Source organism: Tursiops truncatus, chromosome 4 (assembly GCF_011762595.2).
Source record: "Tursiops truncatus isolate mTurTru1 chromosome 4, mTurTru1.mat.Y, whole genome shotgun sequence".
In the NCBI taxonomy this organism is placed as follows: Eukaryota; Metazoa; Chordata; class Mammalia; order Artiodactyla; family Delphinidae; genus Tursiops; species Tursiops truncatus.
In genome coordinates this window covers 58,648,690-58,668,810 of record NC_047037.1, presented here as the reverse complement: position 1 = coordinate 58,668,810, position 20,121 = coordinate 58,648,690, and the positions used below count along the sequence as shown (strand labels likewise).

Below are 20,121 nucleotides of genomic sequence, written 5' to 3'. Positions count from 1 at the left end.
AATTGACTAAATGATTAAAAATTAATTTAACCTGAATCTGTGAGGTCAACAAGGGTCATTTGACTGGATTTAGACTTTTCAGATCTGAATGCTGTTCAACTTAGCTGTTTGTGAAGGCCCAACTTCGGTCTTAGCAAAACACTGCCTGGTAGTTTGAAGCTCCTAAACAATCAAAAACCTTTTTATGAGAAATGTCAATGATTTGTCAGTGGAACACAAAACTTGTGGTTTACATTTCCTTTGAAATGTGCATGAGGATAGAATTAAAGAACTGGTTGCTTGGCGAAGGTCACCGTTTGGCAAGAGGATGCTTGGTTTTGCAGATCCCATCCCTATTTGGAAAGCAGATGGAGACATTCTGGCTACCTCAAAAAACATCGCAGTCCTTTAGTTTGTAATTAATGAACAGAAAGGAGAAGCCAATTTTGGATCCTAAGGGGAAAAATCATCAAATGCTTAAGGATTAAAAATATTTTATGTAATTCAAGAGAGAATATCTACGCCTTTTTCCTCAGAATCAATACTTATTTTCAAACATGTTATTGACCCATGACCAAAATGACAAAAGAAACTAAGTTAAAGGAAGATCCCTGGAGAGTTTTCTTGTCCTAGATAAAGAGCCTTTGTGGCAATTAGAATAGGTGTTCTCTAGACTCTGGTTCCTCAAAGTGAGGTCTGCAGACCAGCAGCATCAGCATCACCTAGAAGCCTGTTAGAAACACAGAATCTCAACCTGCACCTTGGACCTAACAGATGGGTCCTCATTTTAACAATATCTCCAGGTGATTCATAAGCACATTAAAATTTGAGAAGCAATGGTCTTTGTTTCTGAACTGTTGAAACATAGACCAGTGAGACAAATTTTAACCACTTCTCCATTCCCACTGCATGATATAAAAGTGTTTACAGCTTGGATTTTCTCTCCCCCAGGCCCTTTCCCTCATCCTTGAGGTCCTTGTTAGAGAATTGGGCTCTTATCACGTGTTAGTCACTTTTCTAATTGCTTTACATATATTGAATTATTTAATCCTTGAAACGAACTTATGAAGTAGCACTATTAACCTCCAAATTTGACAGATGAGGAAACTGAGGCACACAGGAATAACTTGCCGAAAGATAGACAGCTTGTACATGATGAAGCCTGGGTTCAAACAAAACCACTAATCACTACACTGAATTGCATCTCAGTACAATGTAGACTGTGAAAACCCTGTTCTAAGTAGTATCCATTGAAAAGTAATAGTAAGGAAGACACCATTTCACAGAAATGACAAGGGAGTCCTAAAATATATTGCAAGTAAGAGAGGCATCTTGGGTCATGAACTATTTTTTTTTTTTGAACTTAAAAAGTATAGTTATTTTTAATATTTTTGTACTACCATCTGTATTTTTTCCCTTTATTATTTTTTAAATTGAAGTATAGTTGATTTACAATGTGTTAATTTCTGCTGTACAGCAAAGTGATTCAGTTATACATACATATACATTCTTTTTTCAATATTCTTTTCCATTATGGTTTATCATAGGATACTGAATATAGTTCTCTCTGCTATACAATAGGACCTTGTTGTTCATCCATTCTATATATAAAAGCTCACATCTGCTAACCCCAACCTCCTACTCCATCCCTTCCCCAACCCCCTCCCCCTTGGCAACTACCAGTCTGTTCTCTATGTCTGTAATTCTGTTTCTGTTTCATAGATAGGTTCATTTGTGTCATATTTTAGATTTCACATGTAAGTGGTATCACATAGTATTTATCTTTCTCTTTCTGACTTCACTTAGTATGATAATCTCTAGTTGCACCCTTATTGCTGCAAACTGCATTATTTCGTTCTTTTTTATGGCCGAGTAATAGTCTACTGTGTATATGTACCACATCTTCTTTTTTTTTTTTTTTAACATCTTTATTGGGGTATAATTGCTTTACAATGGTGTGTTAGTTTCTGCTTTATAACAAAGTGAATCAGTTATACATATACATATGTTCCCATATCTCTCCCCTCTTGCGTCTCCCTCCCTCCCACCCTCCCTATCCCACCCCTCCAGGCTGTCACAAAGCACTGAGCCAATATCCCTGTGCCATGCGGCTGCTTCCCTCTAGTTATCTACCTTACTACGTTTGTTAGTGTGTATATGTCCATGACTCTCTCTCGCCCCGTCACAGCTCACCCTTCCCCCTCCCCATAACCTCAAGTCCGTTCTCTAGGAGGTCTGCGTCTTTATTCCTGCCTTACCCCTAGGTTCTTCATGACATTTTTTTTTTCTTAAATTCCATATATATGTGTTAGCATACGGTATTTGTCTTTTTCTTTCTGACTTACTTCACTCTGTATGACAGACTCTAGGTCTATCCACCTCATTACAAATAGCTCAATTTCGTTTCTTTTTATGGCTGAGTAATATTCCATTGTATATATGTGCCACATCTTCTTTATCCATTCATCGGTCGATGGACATTTAGGTTGTTTCCATGTCTTGGCTATTGTGAATAGTGCTGCTATGAACATAGGGGTACATGTACCTTTTTGAATTATAGTTTTGTCTAGATATATGCACAGGAGTGGGATTGCTGGATCATATGGTAATTCTATTTTTAGTTTTCTGAGGAACCTCCATACTGTTTTCCACAGTGGCTGCACCAACTTACATTCCCACCAACAGTGTAGGAGAGTTCCCTTTTTGCCACACCCTCTCTGGCATTTGTTATTTGTGGACTTTTAAATGATGGCCATTCTGACCGGTGTGAATTGGTACCTCATTGTAGTTTTGATTTGCATTTCTCTGATCGTCAGTGATGTTGAGCATCTTATGAACTATTATACTTAAGTATAATAGAATCAGCCCAAATCAGTAGGTAGAATCCTAACATGTGTTAAAAATAGAGGCAGAGACTGTAACTTACAGAGTTCATGCTGCTCACAATTCCAAGTAAATTTATTTTGACAGATTGGAAAAACCTGGTCTTATATTCATTTCAGTTATACTGCTGCAGATGTAATTCTGTCTTCATATTGTTCCTGTAAAATGCCAAGTCCCAAATCCTTTGGTTTGTCTAAATATATTTGGATACCCTGAGGGTACTTTATGGCATGGTACTCAGGGTTCATTTTGTGAGACTGTTCTATGGAACTAGTTCCCACCATATTCTAGGCTTACATGGGTACAGAGGACTCAGAAGTTCTTCTGGGTCATTTTCCGGTGAAATCAAGGAGCTGTGGCCTTGGCTTAATCAGTTTTCTCCATCCAAGTCCTTGCTCTATTCAATAAAATCATTCCACCCTCCGTGTGCCCCCCAAAAGAAATGATATCACATACATGTTAATGGAAACCCATCCACAAACTCATTGCCTCCCTCAGTGAAATTAATTTCAAATATTAGCAAGCAGATAGAGGTATATTTGTATGTGTTTGGGAGGGTTCTCCCATTGTACTCTAAGCTGTTCTGGTCATGTGAGAAGTAGGGGTAGAGGGGATTGCTTGAGGAGGTTAACTTCCTGCTCTCCTGAGGAGGATAAGCTTCCTGTCTATTCTCTGAGATCTGCTGGCCCTCAGCACAATTCAGCATCACTGGGAGATGTAAAGTGGTGGTGTAGTACAAAGAGCACTGCATTAGGATTTTGAAGACCCAGTCCCAGCTATGTCACTTCCTAGCTATGTAAATTTGGGTGAGTTATTTTGACCATACTGGAAACAGGGGTTAATGTTTGTTACCTAAGGATCTTTGTGAGAATTAAATGAGGTCTCTCGTGTGAAAGCCCCAGCATGATGGCTGCTACATTGTAAGTACTCAGTATGTGTTCATTTTTTCCCCTTTCTTGCAGCTGCCATCTTGGGACTTGCGGTCCAGTCGAGCATAAGTTGACACAACTGGTGAGTTCTCCCCTCTGTCCTCCACCCCTTTAATTCATCCTGTCAGTCTCCCCCTCCAAGATTCCTGGAGAACATAGAGCCCATTTTCAGTGTACTGCTCTGGCTTTGGTTTCTCCTTACCCCAGTTCCTGTAGTATGACCCTTATAACTGACATCAGTCCCGTGGCCAAGAGTCTCAGCTGCGTTGAGTCCTGCACTCCCAGCAAGCTTGGCAGGAGCTAGATGATCAGTAGAGAGCTAAACCAGTGAGGACCAAAGAACTTGGGTGCCAATGGCTTGGGTTCTATGCATGTATGTGTTTTAGGGAGAAACTATTGATTATTAGTAATAAAACATAACAGTTTTATGGAGTACTTATCATATGCCACATGCTATACACTCCTTTCCTCATTCATCATAGCAGCTTTGCAAGATAGGTATTATTACCACCACTTTGCAAATGAGAAAACTGAGGCTCTGGGAAGTTAAGTAACTTGCTTAAAGTAATACAGTTAGCAAGTGCTGTGGCAGAGAAAATGCTGTGTATTCACCGCACTATTATTTCTAACTGGGCAAGTAGGAAGTTGGTATTTACCAGCCTCCCTTGTAATTCGGTTCGAGTCGTGTGACTGTGTTTTAGCTAATGGAATTGGATGGAGATGACATAAGTCATTTCCAGGACTGGTTCCCTCCACGTTCTGCTTTCCTTACAAAGATGACTGTGGGAAGCATGCATTAGATAGCAGAGCTACAGGATAAAGGAAGGCCACCCAGCCCTTATCAGACCTATGACATGAGCAAGAACGAATCTTATCAAAGATTTTGGGGGTTAATTGAGTGACAGACTGGGTTTTGGAGCCAAGTTGTTGGGACACCAAAATTCTAACACACTGTGCTGTAGTCTCTTGATATTGACACTAATGACAGACATTAGAGAGTGAACAAAATTTGAACAGAGAGAGAGAGAAAAGCTAAAAATGTGCTTTGGTTATGAAAAAATAATACTGATTACAATTATTCAAGTGAATTACCACATAATTACCACTCAAAAAATAATGACTAACTATTGGTAAGCTTTATTTCATTTCAGAGTTTATTCTCTATATTTAAAGTTGTGATCAAAAAGTTAAAAGCCACGCCCAATCTCAGTGCTTAGAGATACTTGTTTGATGGCCATAGTTGTTCTAGGCACAACAGTCATGTTCACAACTATAAAAAATTAGAATAATATAGGTTACAAGTGAACAAATGTTAGAAGCAGGCCATCCATTTTAAAATTCTTAATCATAACGGGTACAGGTTGACCTATAGTATACTGAATTTTAAGCCATAACAAGATATTGTACGGACACCCCAGAGGCTGTTGGAAGCAACCTCAGACTTATTTGATTTTTTTTTTCCAATCATGTGTTTGCTGATAGGTAGACTAGTTTTATCATTTGGGTCATATGATTACAAATACCTCAAAGGCACTGTTTGTGTGTTATATGTTTTATATCACATATAAACATATATTTATATATAAGCCTCTAATAGAATTATAACAGTTACCGTCTTGAAAAGTAAATTGATTAGAATATTCTCCTTTAGTATCAGAAAACTGAGACCTTTTTAAGGAACTTAAACACAAGAAGGGTGTATTTTCAATAATAGCAAATTTACAAAGCATTCTCTATAGACAGCTCTCATTTCATTTTCACAACAACCCTAGGAGGAAATGGAGGCCACAGAGAGGTTAAGTAACTTGTCCAATGTTACACAGCTTGTAAACTGAAGAGCCAAGATTTGAACTCAGCCAGTTTAGCTCAGAATCTATGCTCTTTAACCATTCTGTGCATTCTGCTGCCTCTCTACAACACTGCTGTAGTGCTAGCCACGGGCCAGGAGCTGGTGAAGTGTGCTCACTCTTTATTCCTCTTTTTGTCTGCAGACAACTTAATCTGACAAATCAGTGTGGACTTTCACAAACCTTTATTTTGATCATGTTTCAGATTTATATACCCTTAGGGTCAATATCTTGCTGCCAGAGAAATTAGAGGAAATTTGATGAACAATTCAGTAGGCAGACTATTCCAACACTAGGATTTTGCAAAGAAACTAACTTCCAGTTTTGGCAAACAAAAATTACGACTAAAGGACAGGAAAATGCCAGAGATTATGAAAAATCATACTGTACAACATTAATGGGTATTATTTATTGAGAGTCTTCTGTGGGCCAGGTTCTAGGTTTTATATCATTATTTATATCTCAGAACAACTCTATGAAGTATATATTACTTAATTGAATCTCAAATGTCATAGATTGTAAATTCCACAATTTATGTACTAGTAAGAAAAAAAAGCTTTAAACCAAGACAGATCATCTATTCTAAGATGTATTCTGATATCAGAGATGTTAAAATGTGAAAGAATATGCATCTTAACTCTGATGAAATATGATATGAATCCCCACATTACAGATGAGGAAACAGACTTCATGAGGTTATGTTGCCAAAGATCACATATGGTTAGCCAGGGGTAGACCCAGGGCTCACATTCATGTGGGTCTAAATTGAAGCCCATGCTCTTAACCATTTGATGGCATGTGTCTCACTTTGTGTTTATGCCTCAGGAAGTGAAATTAAATATCTCTTTGTTATTAAGTTGATCATCAGTATGCTGCAGACTGGTAACTTAAATCTCAAGGTGACTTTTCAAGATCTGATCACTCATTAAGGCCAAATAGGCCAAGAAATAGAAACCAATCTCTACTTCATTTACAGCTATGTAGACAGCGTCAGCATTACAGCTTTCAAGTGATAATTTCTGTCTCTTGTCCTGGAATCATCATTTTAGCTTATAATGAAAAAGAACATTTTTTTTATACAAAATCAGATCTTTCTTTCCGAAGACATTGCTTGGTCTGCTGTTCAGTTCACAAACAAAGTACAATTTCTCTACTTTTAATAACTCAAGATGTTTCATAACTATGTCATGGTTTGAGCTTTGAGAACAAGCAAACAAGACCACACGAAGCTTGAAGCACAGAGCAATTTCATAAAAATATTTTTAACAATAAAGACCCACAAGACAGAAAAACAGAAAACGCATACATACTTGACTGAGAATCCCAGTTTTTTTTTTCCATTCTTTTTTTTTCCAGGAGGCGACAGCAGCTTTAAACATTGCCTTCCTCCTATATAGGACAATACATGTACAGTATATAACTTCAGTTCCTGTTCTAAAAGCACTATGAGCCATTGTTTTACGATTGTCTCTTGAGGCTGAAGGAAAATGTTATTTGTAGTCTGAAAGAATAGGTTTTAATATAGGCATTTAATTTTCTTTCCATATACTCCCTGATTAAAACAAGGTTTGCCCCATATTCTTTTTTTTTTTTAAGTCCTCTTTACCCACATTAACAAAACAACATACTGACTATGGCCGTGACTTTGACTTTGACTGCCTTAAATTTAGATAGAACTTGGTTCTATCTCTCACGCTGTGTCCAGGCATTGAGTGAAATTTGGTTACATTGACAAAATTTAATTTTTAGTTATAAAAAGACTATTTGTCCCCCATCTTAAACTGAATGGTGATACAGTTTATTGATATATTTAGTTGTTTTTGAAAAATATTTTTTTGTTTATCTATTTATGTAGGCTGCACTGGGTCTTAGTTGTAGCACATGGGATCTTTTAGTTGTGGCATGCGGACTCTTAGTTGTGGCATGAAGGCGGGATCTAGTTCCCTGACCAGAAATTAAACATGGGCCCCCTGCGCTGGGAGCACAGAGTCCTACCCACTGGGCCACAGGGAAGTCCCTATTTAGTTGTTTTTAAAATTAGTTGATAAGAATATAAAAAGAATATACTGCTCCTTAGCAATTACTGAAATAAGCAAAACATTTAAATCCACAAGGGCCCTGAACAGTCAAACAAACAAATAAAGAAAAAAAATATATATATATACACACACACATATATAAAAATATAAATTCAGTTTACAAAAGTGGAGACTTGGAGCATTGAAAGTTATTGCTGTCACTCATGATAGTATTATTATTGTTTCTAGGCTACAGAAATAATATGCTCTTTATTTTAAAAAATCCCCAAAATATAGACAAATACAAGGAAGAAAGTGAAAACATCCTAAATCCAACTTCTGAGATTGTTATAGTTTGGAGAGATTAGGAAATTGCAAGAGAGTGGCAGTTTGGATTCAAATCCAGGTTTAACTATAAACCATATGATTTTTTTTTAAACCATACTGTGTTACCTTTCCATTATCACTTTATACTCACTGGGAGCTAGATCAACAAGTGTACTTTGATTTGAAGAGGGCTGAATATGGAATATTCTAATAAGACTTAACACTGATATAAACATAGCCAGAAAAGAAAATGTTAAAATGTTCACATAAATTGGAAGCCTGGGCTTGGGTTCAGTTGTTCATACACTAGAATACATGTCTGTGTTCTGTTGGGATTACATGCTCAGTTCTAATCTATTCAGTTTCACTCACATGAGCTCTTACTATGTGCTGGATACTGTGTGAGGTATTTTATATGTACAACATTTCTTCCCAGTAACTCTGCAAGTTAGGTATTATTGGCCCCTACTTTAAAGATGAGAAAACTGGAGCTGAGATAGGTTAGGAGACTTGTTCTGGTAAATGGTAGAGCTGAGGTATGTACCCAGGTCTGTGTGCCCCAAAGTTATGGTCTTACTACTGTGATATCTGAACAATACCTGATCCCCATCCTCCAGGAACTTAGAGTCTAATAGGATATGGGATCATTGTAGAAATAACTAAAACATAAGAAAGAATACAAAAGAAACCATCCATAGATATAAACAGTGTTATGAGAATTCAAATCCAGAGAGACATATCTAGATATTTGTGGCAGTTAGGAATGAGAGGAGATAGAGAGCAGGAAAACACTCCCATTAAGAACCTGGATGGGAAAAGGGACTTAAAGGAAGAATGAAATAGATATGATGAAGACTGGGTGGAACAAAGCTGAATCAAGAAGAAGAAATAGGAAATCTAATATGTTGGTTACATATAAGGTGTGAGTAGGAAGTAAGGAGAGATCAAGTTAGAAAGGTGACTTTGGCTGTACCATTGAAGGTTTGAGGCTCAAAGGGAGGAGTCTGTACATGATTCACCAGGCAGTGAGGCTCACTGGAAAGTTTCTGAGTGGAGGGAGACCTTAGGAAGATTGATCAGGCAGTAGTATGGAGAGGAAGAAGGCCAGTTCGTTGCAAGTCAATTCCCTTGGCTTTCAGTAAGATACATATTACTATCCTCATTTTAAGGATGAAGAAACTGAGGCTCATAGGGGCTAAGTAGCTTGCCCAAAGTCACAGTAAACAGAAGAGCCGGGACTTGAGTCAAGTCCCCCCAACTCCAGAGCCTCACTCTATCCGCTAGGCCTAACTACTGCAAGTGAGGTCCGTGGACCGCAGCTTCAGCCCCCAGGCCACCTGAGAGCTCATTAGAAATGCAGACCTACTGAATCAAAATATGCATTTTCACATGATATATGCACATCAAACTACTAGGCCACATTTCTTTTCCTTACAATGACCTATATAATTCCTGGAAAAATCATTTAGTTGGCTGCAAATCCAATTGTTAGGTAGTTTCCTCACATAAGAGTTAAGAACTACATAAGAAAAGGGGGCCTTCTGGATTTTGTTCTCTCTGGCAAACAAATCAGGAATTTAAAAATTGAAATTGTAACTAGCTGTGTGGCCTTGGGCAAGTCACTTAACTTCTCTGAATTTTAGTTTCATCATCTGCATAATATTTAGCCTGAAAAAATCAAATAAGTTGATGTTTGTGAAAAGAGCTCATACACTGGAAAATCATTATAAACATATGAAGTGCTGTTATTAGGAGATATAGCTATGAGGTACCTTATTTCAAAAAAGCAGAAAGAAAGAAAAAAGGAGGGAGGGAGGGAGGGGGAAGAAAGAGAAAGGGGAGGAGACAGAGAGGAAAGAGAAAGGAAGGAAGGAAGGAAGGGTGAAAAGAAAGAAAGGCAGGGACAATATTAAAAAAAAAAAAAGAAGGAAAACCAGTCACTGCAGCAGGGGTTTGAAGAACTGATGGGTAAAAGGTAAAGGAGTCTGGGAAATCTAATTTCTGTTCCACACAGGTGTTGATGAATATACCGAGACGTCACTGCACATGGAATTGGGAAGTGGTAACAAGGGCCTGTGTGGTCTTGGCCCAAAGTCACAAACTGGAGGCTGGTAAAGTCATACATAAATTAGTCATGTAGTAATTAAAGGAACGAGAAACAGTTCATTTGAGGAAAAAGTAGTATAGATTTTTAATCTTGAGCAGAGAAATCTACATTCTGAATTAATAATGCAACATTTGTTACCCATTTACTGTAGTTACCACATAAAATTAAGACACATTAACTGATTTCAAGCAAGAGACTCTTTAGTTAGCCCAGACAGTGAGGGAGGTTTGACAGTGAACACATTAAAAGGAGATTATGGACTCCTTATTCCTAATGCTTTTGACATATATTTCTTGAGGGCCTACTATTTCCCAGGCATTGTGCTAAGTGCTGGGGCTACAAAGTGCGTAATATGTAGTTACTTTCTCAATTAAGTAATAATTCAAAGAGAAAAAGATACAAGTTATTATAATGCAGGGTAAAAAGTGAAAAGGTCCATAAAATGGTTATAAATAAGAGGGTATGAAAATTTGGAGGCCAAGGAAGTATTAACTTCCGATGTAGAAAGTATTAAGAAAGGCTTCCTGAATAAGGCACACTACATATTTTTAAGTTTTATTCTTTGGTCTTCCAAGAATCAAGGACATGAACTAATCATCTGCTGAGATTCTTTCTTATTTTCTAATGCTGTGATTGTTATTATCATGCTATAAAACAGTCGATTAAATTTTAATATATTTGGAACTGAGGAAAAACTAAGGCAGCAGAAACCCTGACATTATTTTGGCATCACTTGACTGTGGAAACCCATATCTATACAATATTTAAAAAGTTAAAAAAAAAAGAAAAAGAAAAAACATAACTAAAATTAGTTTTAATTCAGCCAAACAACCAGTCAGTTTATTGAGACATTAGTGTCAATTCATTCTGTTGATTTGTTGGTCCCATGCTGACACAAACCTATAAAGAGAATACAGATGTATAAAAAACTAATCAGTCACCAACCCCCTTTCCTCCCAACCCCAGTTAAATTAAAATATTTCTGAGGCAGGGAAGGGGAAGTAATGGTTATAGTATGTACTGTGCAGGTAGTTTGTACGGATGAAGCAGTTACAATTTTTTATATTGGTCACCAGGAAAAATATGGGAAAACCTGCCTTTCTACATGTTGTAAAGTTTTGGCATATTCAATAAAAATCAAGTGGAATATATTTAAAGGGTTCTAGTATATAAAATCTGCTAATCAAGTATCCCAATTCAGGAATTAAAAGCTTAGAAAGAAGAAAATACTGAAAACCAGAGAATAATTTTTTTTTCTGTTTTTGTAATTGCTCTAAGGCTAAGTAATGCTCTTTGAGATAATTTTAGAAGAATTTAGTAATATTAGACATATTAAAGATATCTGGATGGGGGAAAACCCTTTAGAATTTATCAACAGAATGGAATAGAATGTTAGTCAACAATTTTTTTAATGTAGTTTCACATATCTGATAGATGAGCTGAATTTTTTTTGGAGGAGTGTTAATAAATGCATAAGCTCTGGGCTTGCTGAACTTCTGAAGGACATGTGCCTGTAATTGGCCTTTCTCATTTCTGTCTTGTTAACAAGTATATAAATAAGAGAAGCCTTCAGTAATTGGCTCAGAGTTACTAATGAATTAATTAACTTCAGTCTATTTTACCTAACCTTTAATAATAAGAGTCTTTTTATTTTTTTGGTTCAGCAATAGGTCTGACAGACTGAAAAAACAGACATGCAGCAAAGCTCTTGAAAATTAATGAGAAACGAGGAAAGAATCAATGTACATTCTGCTTGCAGAGAACTGACACAAAAAAGACACAATAAACCATGAACAAACACAGTCAGTTTAAAAAATAGGTTAGAAAAAGTGGGCAAATTCAATTATAGAAGTAATTAGAAGATATAGGGCAAGGCTGCCTTTTGGGACTGTGCCAGAAAACATGAATTAATATGAGTGAATAGAAAGAACCCATGTAGTAATTAAGAAGCAATCACCTATGGCAATGAGTACCTGAAAACAGTCTGCAAACTATTAATTCAGTGATCAAAAATATTTTTAGATGATTAATATGGCAAATTTATTTAAAAGACTAATTTCTGGAAAGATATCAAGACAATAGCACACTATTTGTTCCTCTGGCATTTATATAGCTAATTAAATTTCATAATTTGCAACAACAGTCATTATTATCTGAAAACAGTAAAAGCAATATTTTGCCTCCTTTTCATAAAACAGTGGTTCTAAAATCAATAAGTTAAATCCAGCTCCTGCTGTCCTCCTATAAGTGCCTAAGCTTTGATTGTTACATTCTTTCAATGTGCATTTTTCTTATAAGTCTCTGTTTCAGTAACATTAAGCATTTGAATTAATGTACATATCCTCAAAGGTTTTATATGTTCCCATACCTGGGCAGGGATTCCACACACTGTTTAATTTCAACAGTATCAAATAAAAGCAGTTTAATGAACTATTTGTGCATCAAAGACTTTCTTACTTGGTCAACAGAGGTCTGTTACTTCAGTACACACCATTCCTCCCCCTAGAATACAAAGGCATAGACACATTATAGTGAAGAGTGCTTTACAACACACAGAAGGCTAATGGCTTCTGAAATAGGTGATTATCAGAGCCCTGCAGAGCAAGATGAGGGTCTGGCTGGTAATAAATAACCTCGCAATATGAATTATCCTATTTCCACAGCTTTAAAAAAAAACAACGTACATTTCATTTGTTGACCAGAAAATTCTGGAAAATGCTGTCTTTTTGGAAATAACAGGGAGCTACTAAAACAAATCAGTGTGTCCGTGGGGAGTTATTGAGCACCTACTAAGGGCCTAAGGCACAAAAGTCAATCCTGAAATGCTAACCTTGGAACAAATAGTTGTGTGTGTATGTGTGATTTCCTTTTGGAAGCCAATAAACAAAACCTTTGTACGCCATGCTTTAGAGATGCTAGATTTTTAATTACTAAATTTGCTCATGGATTAGTGCTGTTTGTGAGGTTAAGGTATAAATTCATTACCTACAAAACAAGATCAAGCTTGAAACTCATCGAGACTCACTATTACAGAGGGCACGGAGGGAAAGAGTGTAGGTATTTGAGAAGAATAAACATGAGAGATTTTAACAAGATACCAAATTAAGCAGATATTAGATCTGTCCAGTTCTTTCATTATCTGTATTTCTCTCATTTTCTTAAAACAAGCCAGGTGCTTTTGAAAAGAACATACAAGAGAAGATAGCTTCTAGCAGAGGTCTCTCATTCTCTGAGTTTGCTTCATGTTGTTAATTATCAAACTTAGGTATGACAACAGCAAACAAACAACTCCTCTGCCAGCTAGATGACGCTGATGACAGAGAGCTCCCCAAGAGGCAGGCAGTTGGGAACTAGTGAAGTGAGTACAGCTTAGAGGCGTGGGGCTGAGAGGGGCTGTCAGCTGAACAGGACCCACTCGCCATGGAGTGTTAATGTGTCAATGAAGGGGAAAAGCATGAATGAACCACATAGAAACTGAAAATAACTCAGCTGGTTGGAAATGGAATTTGGGCTCTTTGCCAAAGTAAGGTGTTTGAGGGCACACACCCTAACACCTAGGGAAAAAAAGGCTGCCCTTGAATTTGAAAAGACAAAATATTTTGAAGAAAGAAGACAAATGGCTTTTTTCATCAGAAATAAACTTCCTTTTTTTCTTTTATTCTTCCCTTCCATGCAACAAACATTTTCTGAGTTCCTACTTTTTGCCAGGTTCTGGATTAGGAATGAAGAAGGAAGAGAGGGAGAATGGAATAAATATAAAAGTAAATGAGGAGACTGGTTCAAGACGGCAGAGTAGAAGGATGTGTGCTCACTCCCTCTTGTGAGAGCACCGGAATCACAACTAACTGCTGAACAATCATCGACAGGAAGACACTGGAACTCACCAGAAAAGATACCCCACATCCAAAGAAAAAGGAGAAGCCACAATGAGATGGTAGGAGGGGCGCAATACAATAAAATCAAATCCCATAACCGCTGGGTGGGTGACTCACAAACTGGAGAACACTTATACCACAGAAGTCCACCCACTGGAGTGAAGGTTCTGAACTCCATGTCAGGCTTCCCAACCTGGGGGTCTGGCAATGGAAGGAGGAATTCCTAGAGAATCAGACTTTGAAGATTAGCAGGATTTGATTTTAGGACTTCGGCAGGACTGGGGGAAACAGAGACTCCACTCTTGGAGGGCACACACAAAGTAGTGTGCACATCGGGACGCAGGGGAAGGAGCAGTGACCCCATAGCAGACTGAACCAGACCTACCTGCTAGTGTTGGAGGGTCTCCTGCAGAGGCGGGGGGTGGCTGTGGCTCACTGTGGGGACAAGGACACTAGTAACAGCAGTTCTGGGAAGTACTCCTTGGTGTGAGCCCTCCCAGAGTCCACCATTAGCCCCACCAAAGTGCCTGGGTAGGCTCCAGTGTTGGGTTGCCTCAGGCCAAACAACCAACAGGGAGGGAACCCAGCCCCACCCATCAGCAGACAAGTGGATTAAGGTTTTACTGAGCTCTGCCCACCAGAGCTCTACCCACTACCAGTCCCTCCCATCAGGAAGCTTGCACAAGCCTCTTAGATAGCCTCATCCACCAGAGGGCAGACAGCAGAAGCAAGAAGAACTACAGTTCTGCAGCCTGTGGAATGAAAACCACATTCACAGAAAGACAGACAAAAAGAAAAGGCAGAGGACTATGTACCAGATGAAGGAACAAGATAAAACCCGAGAAAAACAATTAAATGAAGTGGAGATAGGCAACCTTCGAGAAAAAGAATTCAGAATAATGATAATGAAGATGATCCAGGACCTTGGAAAAAGAATGGAGGCAAAGATCGAGAAGATGCAAGAAATGTTTAACAAAGACCTAGAAGAATTAAAGAACAAACAAACAGAGATGAACAATACAATAACTTAAATGAAAAATACTCTAGAAGGAATCAATAGCAGAATAACTGAGGCAGAAGAACGTATAAGTGACCTGGAAGACAGAATGGTGGAATTCACTGCCGTGGAACAGAATAAAGAAAAAAGAATGAAAAGAAATGAAGACAGCCTAAGAGACCTCTGGGACAACATTAAATGCAACAACATTCGCATTATAGGGGTCCCAGAAGGAGAAGAGAGAGAGAAAGGACCTGAGAAAATATTTGAAGAAATTTCTATCAAACATTTAGAGAAGAGCTAACACCCATCCTTCTCAAACTCTTCCAAAAAATTGCGGAGGAAGGAACACTCCCAAACTCATTCTATGAGGCCACCATCACCCTGATACCAAAACCAGACAAAGATACTACAAAAAAAGAAAATTACAGACTGATATCACTGATGAATATAGATGCAAAAATCCTCAACAAAATATTAGCAAACAGAATCCAACAACACGTTAAAAGGGTCATACACCATGATCAAGTGGGATTTATCCCAGGGATGCAAAGGTTCTTCAATATACACAAATCAATCAGTGTGATACACCGTATTAACAAATTGAAGAATAAAAACCATATGATCATCTCAATAGATGCAGAAAAAGCTTTTGACAAAATTCAACACCGATTTATGATAAAAACTTTCCAGAAAGTGGGCATAGAGGGAACCTACCTCAACATAATAAAAGCCATATACGACAAACCCACAGCAAACATCATTCTCAATGGTGAAAAACTGAAAGCATTTCCTCTAAGATCAGGAATAAGACAAGGATGTTCACTCTCACCACTATTATTCAACATAGTTTTGGAAGTCCTAGCCACGTCAGTCAGAGAAGAAAAAGAAATAAAAGGAATACAAAGTGGAAAAGAAGTAAAGCTTTCACTCTTTGCAGATGACATGATACTATACATAGAGAGAATCCTAAAGATGCCACCAGAAAACTGCTAGAGCTAATCAATGAATTTGGTAAAGTGGCAGGATACAAAATTAATGTACAGAAATCTCTTGCATTCCTATACATTAACAACAAAAGATCAGAAAGAGAAATTAAGGAAACAGTCCCATTCACAATTGCAACAGAAAGAATAAAATACCTAGGAATAACCTACCCAAGGAGGTAAAAGACCTGCACTCAGAAAACTATAAGACACTGATGAAAGAAATTAAAGATGACACAAACAGATGGAGAGATATACCATGTTCTTGGATTGGAAGAATCAACATTGTGAAAATGTATACTACCCAAAGCAATCTACAGATTCAAGGCAATCCCTATCAAATTACCAACGGCATTTTTTACAGAACTAGAACAAAAAAATCTTAAAATTTGTATGGAGACACGAAAGACCCCAAATAGCCGAAGCAGTTTGAGGGAAGAAAACGGAGGTGGAGGAATCAGACTCCCTGACTTTGGACTATACTACAAAGGTACAGTAATCAAGACAATATGGTACTGACACAGAAACAGAAATATAGACCAATCGTACGGGATAGAAAGCCCAGAGATAAACCCACGCATCTATGGTCAACTAATCTATGACAAAGGAGGCAAGGATATACAATGGAGGAAAGGCAGTCTCTTCAATAAGTTGCGCTGGGAAAACTGGACAGCTACATGTAAAAGAATGAAATTAGAACACTCCCTAACACCATACACAAAAATAAACTCAAAATGGATTAAAGACCTAAATGTAAGACAGGACACTATTAAACTCTTAGAGGAAAACATAGGAAGAACACTCTGACATAAATCATAGCAAGATCCTTTTTGACCCACCTCCTAGAGTAATGGAAATAGAAACAAAAATAAACAAATGGGACCTAATGAAACTTAAAAGCTTTTGCACAGCAAAGGAAACTACAAACAAGACGAAGAGACAACCCTCAGAATGGGAGAAAATATTCATAAATGAAGCAACTGACAAAGGATTAATCTCCAAAATATATAAACAGCTCGTGCAGCTCAATATTAAAAAAACAAACAACCGAATCAAAAAATAGACAGAAGACCTAAATAGATATCTCTCTAAAGAAGACCCACGGATGGCCAAGAAGCACACGAAAAGCTGCTCAACATCACTAATTATTAGAGAAATGCAAATCAAAACTGCAATGAGGTATCACCTCACACCAGTCAGAATGGGCATCATCAGAACTTCTACAAACAACAAATGCTGGAGACGGTGTGGAGAAAAGGGAACCCTCTTGCACTGTTGGTGGGAATGTAAATTGGTGCAGCCACTATGGAGAACAGTATGGAGGTTCCTTAAAAAACTAAAAATAGAATTACCATATGACCCAGCAATCCCACTACTGGGCATATACCCAGAGAAAACCATAATTCAAAAAGACACATGCATCCCAATGTTCATTGCAGCACTATTTACAATAGCCAGGTCATGGAAGCAACCTACATGTCCATCAACAGATGAATGGATAAAGAGGAAGTGGTACATATATACAATGGAATATTACTCAGCCATAAAAAAGAACGAAATTGGGTCATTTGTAGGGACGTGGATGGACCTAGAGACTGTCATACACAGTAAAGTAAGTCAGAAAGAGAAAAACAAATATCGTACATTAATGCATATATGTGGACTCTAGAAAAATGGTACAGATGAACTGGTTTGCAAGGCAGAAATAGAGACACAGATGTAGAGGACAAACATATGGACACCAAGAGGGGGAAGTGGCGGGGGGGTGGTGGTGGGATGAATTGGGAGATTGGGATGGACATATATACACTAATATGTATAAAATAGATAACTAATTAAGAACCTGTTGTATAAAAAATAAATAAGATAAAATTAAAAAAAAAACAGGAAATGAGACCCAACTCCTCTTTGAAAGCTCCTATCCTAGAGAAAGGACAGATATAGGGAGCTATAATAAAAGATAGTGAAATAAGTGCAAAAGAGGGGAAGAGGTAAGTTGTAGTGATAGTGGTGATGAAGGGGGCAATTAGCCGGGGGGCTATAGCAGATCAAAAAAGGTTTTCATTAGAAGAGGTGGCAATTATGCAGATCTTGAAGAATAACAGGCAGAGAAGGAAGGAGAATTTTAGCTGGAGGGAACTTTCTTTTATCCCTCTATCATCTCTAACTTCCTCTTTTTCAAATCAAGGTTATTTCAGGAAGAGCAAGTAGACAAGACAAGCATGAGGCTTATATATGAGGGTGGTGATTGTGTGTGCTGGGGTGGGGGAGGATGGGTGTGAGAAGAAAGATTGGGTTGTATGGGGATTTCTTTAGAGTTTATAATACGTTCTCTTCAAATATCAAATTTTATCTCCTCCAGGTTAGTATGTTTTTAAAAATTTTTTAATTTTGGCTGCACGGTGCAATGTGCGTACCCTAATTCTCCGACCAGGCATCGAACCTGTGCCCCCTGCCTTGGGAGTGCAGAGTCTTAACCACTGGACCTCCAGGGAAGTCCCAGTATTTTTTTTAAACACACTCTTTCACTATTTGAATGATGTTTTGATTCTGTTTTATTGGAAAATGGGGCTTTACAATAGCTTTTATTTTTTATGTTTGTTGGCTTAGTCATTTTTGCCAATGATAAATCCCTTATTCTAATTTATGGCTTGACGATTCCTGTGGATTATGCTATATTTATACCTGCATCCAATTATTCCTTTATTAATGTATCCTTTCCTTTTCTCATTAAATAAATATTTAAGTACTTACTACTTGATAAATATCTTGCTAGGCATAGTTTATTCTTTCCTTGCTTCTAGCTTAGAATATGAAACATGGAAGTTATTTAAAATGCACTGTCTAAAAGATCAGACTTATGCATATGACTGAACCTTATTCAGCACTGAACATCAAAACTAATCGTGTTCTTGACTGATATATTGGTCAGTAGGACCATGTATACGGGTCTATTTAGTTCTTAAGATGTTTTCAAAGGAAGACGATAGAGCAAAAGCCTAGTTAAGGCAATTCAGCAGGCTTACCTATAAATGGAGAAGAATTTCAGGCTGGCGTGGGTCAAAAGTTTCCTATGTACAAAAGCAGACTTGCTTACTAGACATGTAAAATCTAAGTGTCCATGTCTCTTTAGAGGCTAAGAAAAAAAAAGTATCATGCATGAACATTAATTCATTCAGTGGATTTTTAAAGTAGTACTCTGCTAGGAACTAGGGATACAAAAATGATTAAAACATGAGCCTTGCCCTTAAGGAACTTCCTCCCACAAGAAGCAGATGAGTCAGATAAGTAAATCAATTATTATAATATAACTGTGATGAGGTATTAAAGTGCAGCATTCTATGAAAGTACAAAAAAGGGATATCTAAATTAGATTGGGACAGGGGGGTAAGAGGATAAAATGCCAGAAGTGAGTTTTTAGGAACAAGAATTTAATTAGCTGAAGAAGGGGGCCAAGGATGGGTGATGTATAAAATAGCATGATGAGCTTGGGAATGCCTTTTTGCAAACTTACAAAGAATTGGCTCCATCTTCAAAGAAGGTGGGTGGGATGGTAAAGTATCCCTTACACAGATCAGACTCTCTCTGAGGTTTTCAGGGCCTTGACTCATTTCTTTTTTCCCAACTCCTTTTCTTTTGCCCAAGGTTTTTGGACAGAGCCATATAGAAAGTGTATTCTGTGGCCATTTCAGTATTTGAAAGCTGCTGGCCTAGAGTGTACTGATGGGGTATGTCAAATGTTCATGCTAATGACCTAGGTGAGAGCACAGAAAAGCAGTAATGGATGGGATCACAGTATCCTTGTGTGTGCCTCAGCAAGTTGTTGACATCTATGGAAACTTCTTTCTCTGTGCCAGTGTTTCCTTTTGTCCGAATTCAGAGCCTTAAATAGGCTAGCTTGTTGCAAAGACCTCCAAACATTTTCTGCATGAACAAGATCAAGAAAAGAAGTCAAGATAATTCTCAGGATTAGCTCTAGTGTATCACATGGTAAAGGTGTTTATTAGAAATGTCCACTCCTTTTATGAATTCTCTGCCTCCCTAATTCATACTCATCTTTCAGGAATCAGCTTAAATGACTTTTCTGAGAAGCTTTGCCTCACCTTCTGTATTAGGTCAGGTCTCTCTGTTACATGCTTTCTTAGCACTCTGCAGTTTTCCTTTGTAGCACTT

General features: G+C 37.7%; 1 protein-coding gene across 1 annotated transcript in view; it reads left to right on the top strand.

The window, feature by feature from the left end:
* Positions 1–20,121, top strand: part of LOC109551861 (uncharacterized) — a 197,047-nt gene that overhangs the window by 43,343 nt on the left and 133,583 nt on the right. Inside the window, exon 4 of the mRNA XM_073804638.1 lies at positions 3,825–3,873. Coding sequence (XP_073660739.1) covers positions 3,825–3,860 — 36 coding nt within the window. The 3' untranslated portion in view covers positions 3,861–3,873. The remainder of the gene's footprint in view (positions 1–3,824; positions 3,874–20,121) is intronic.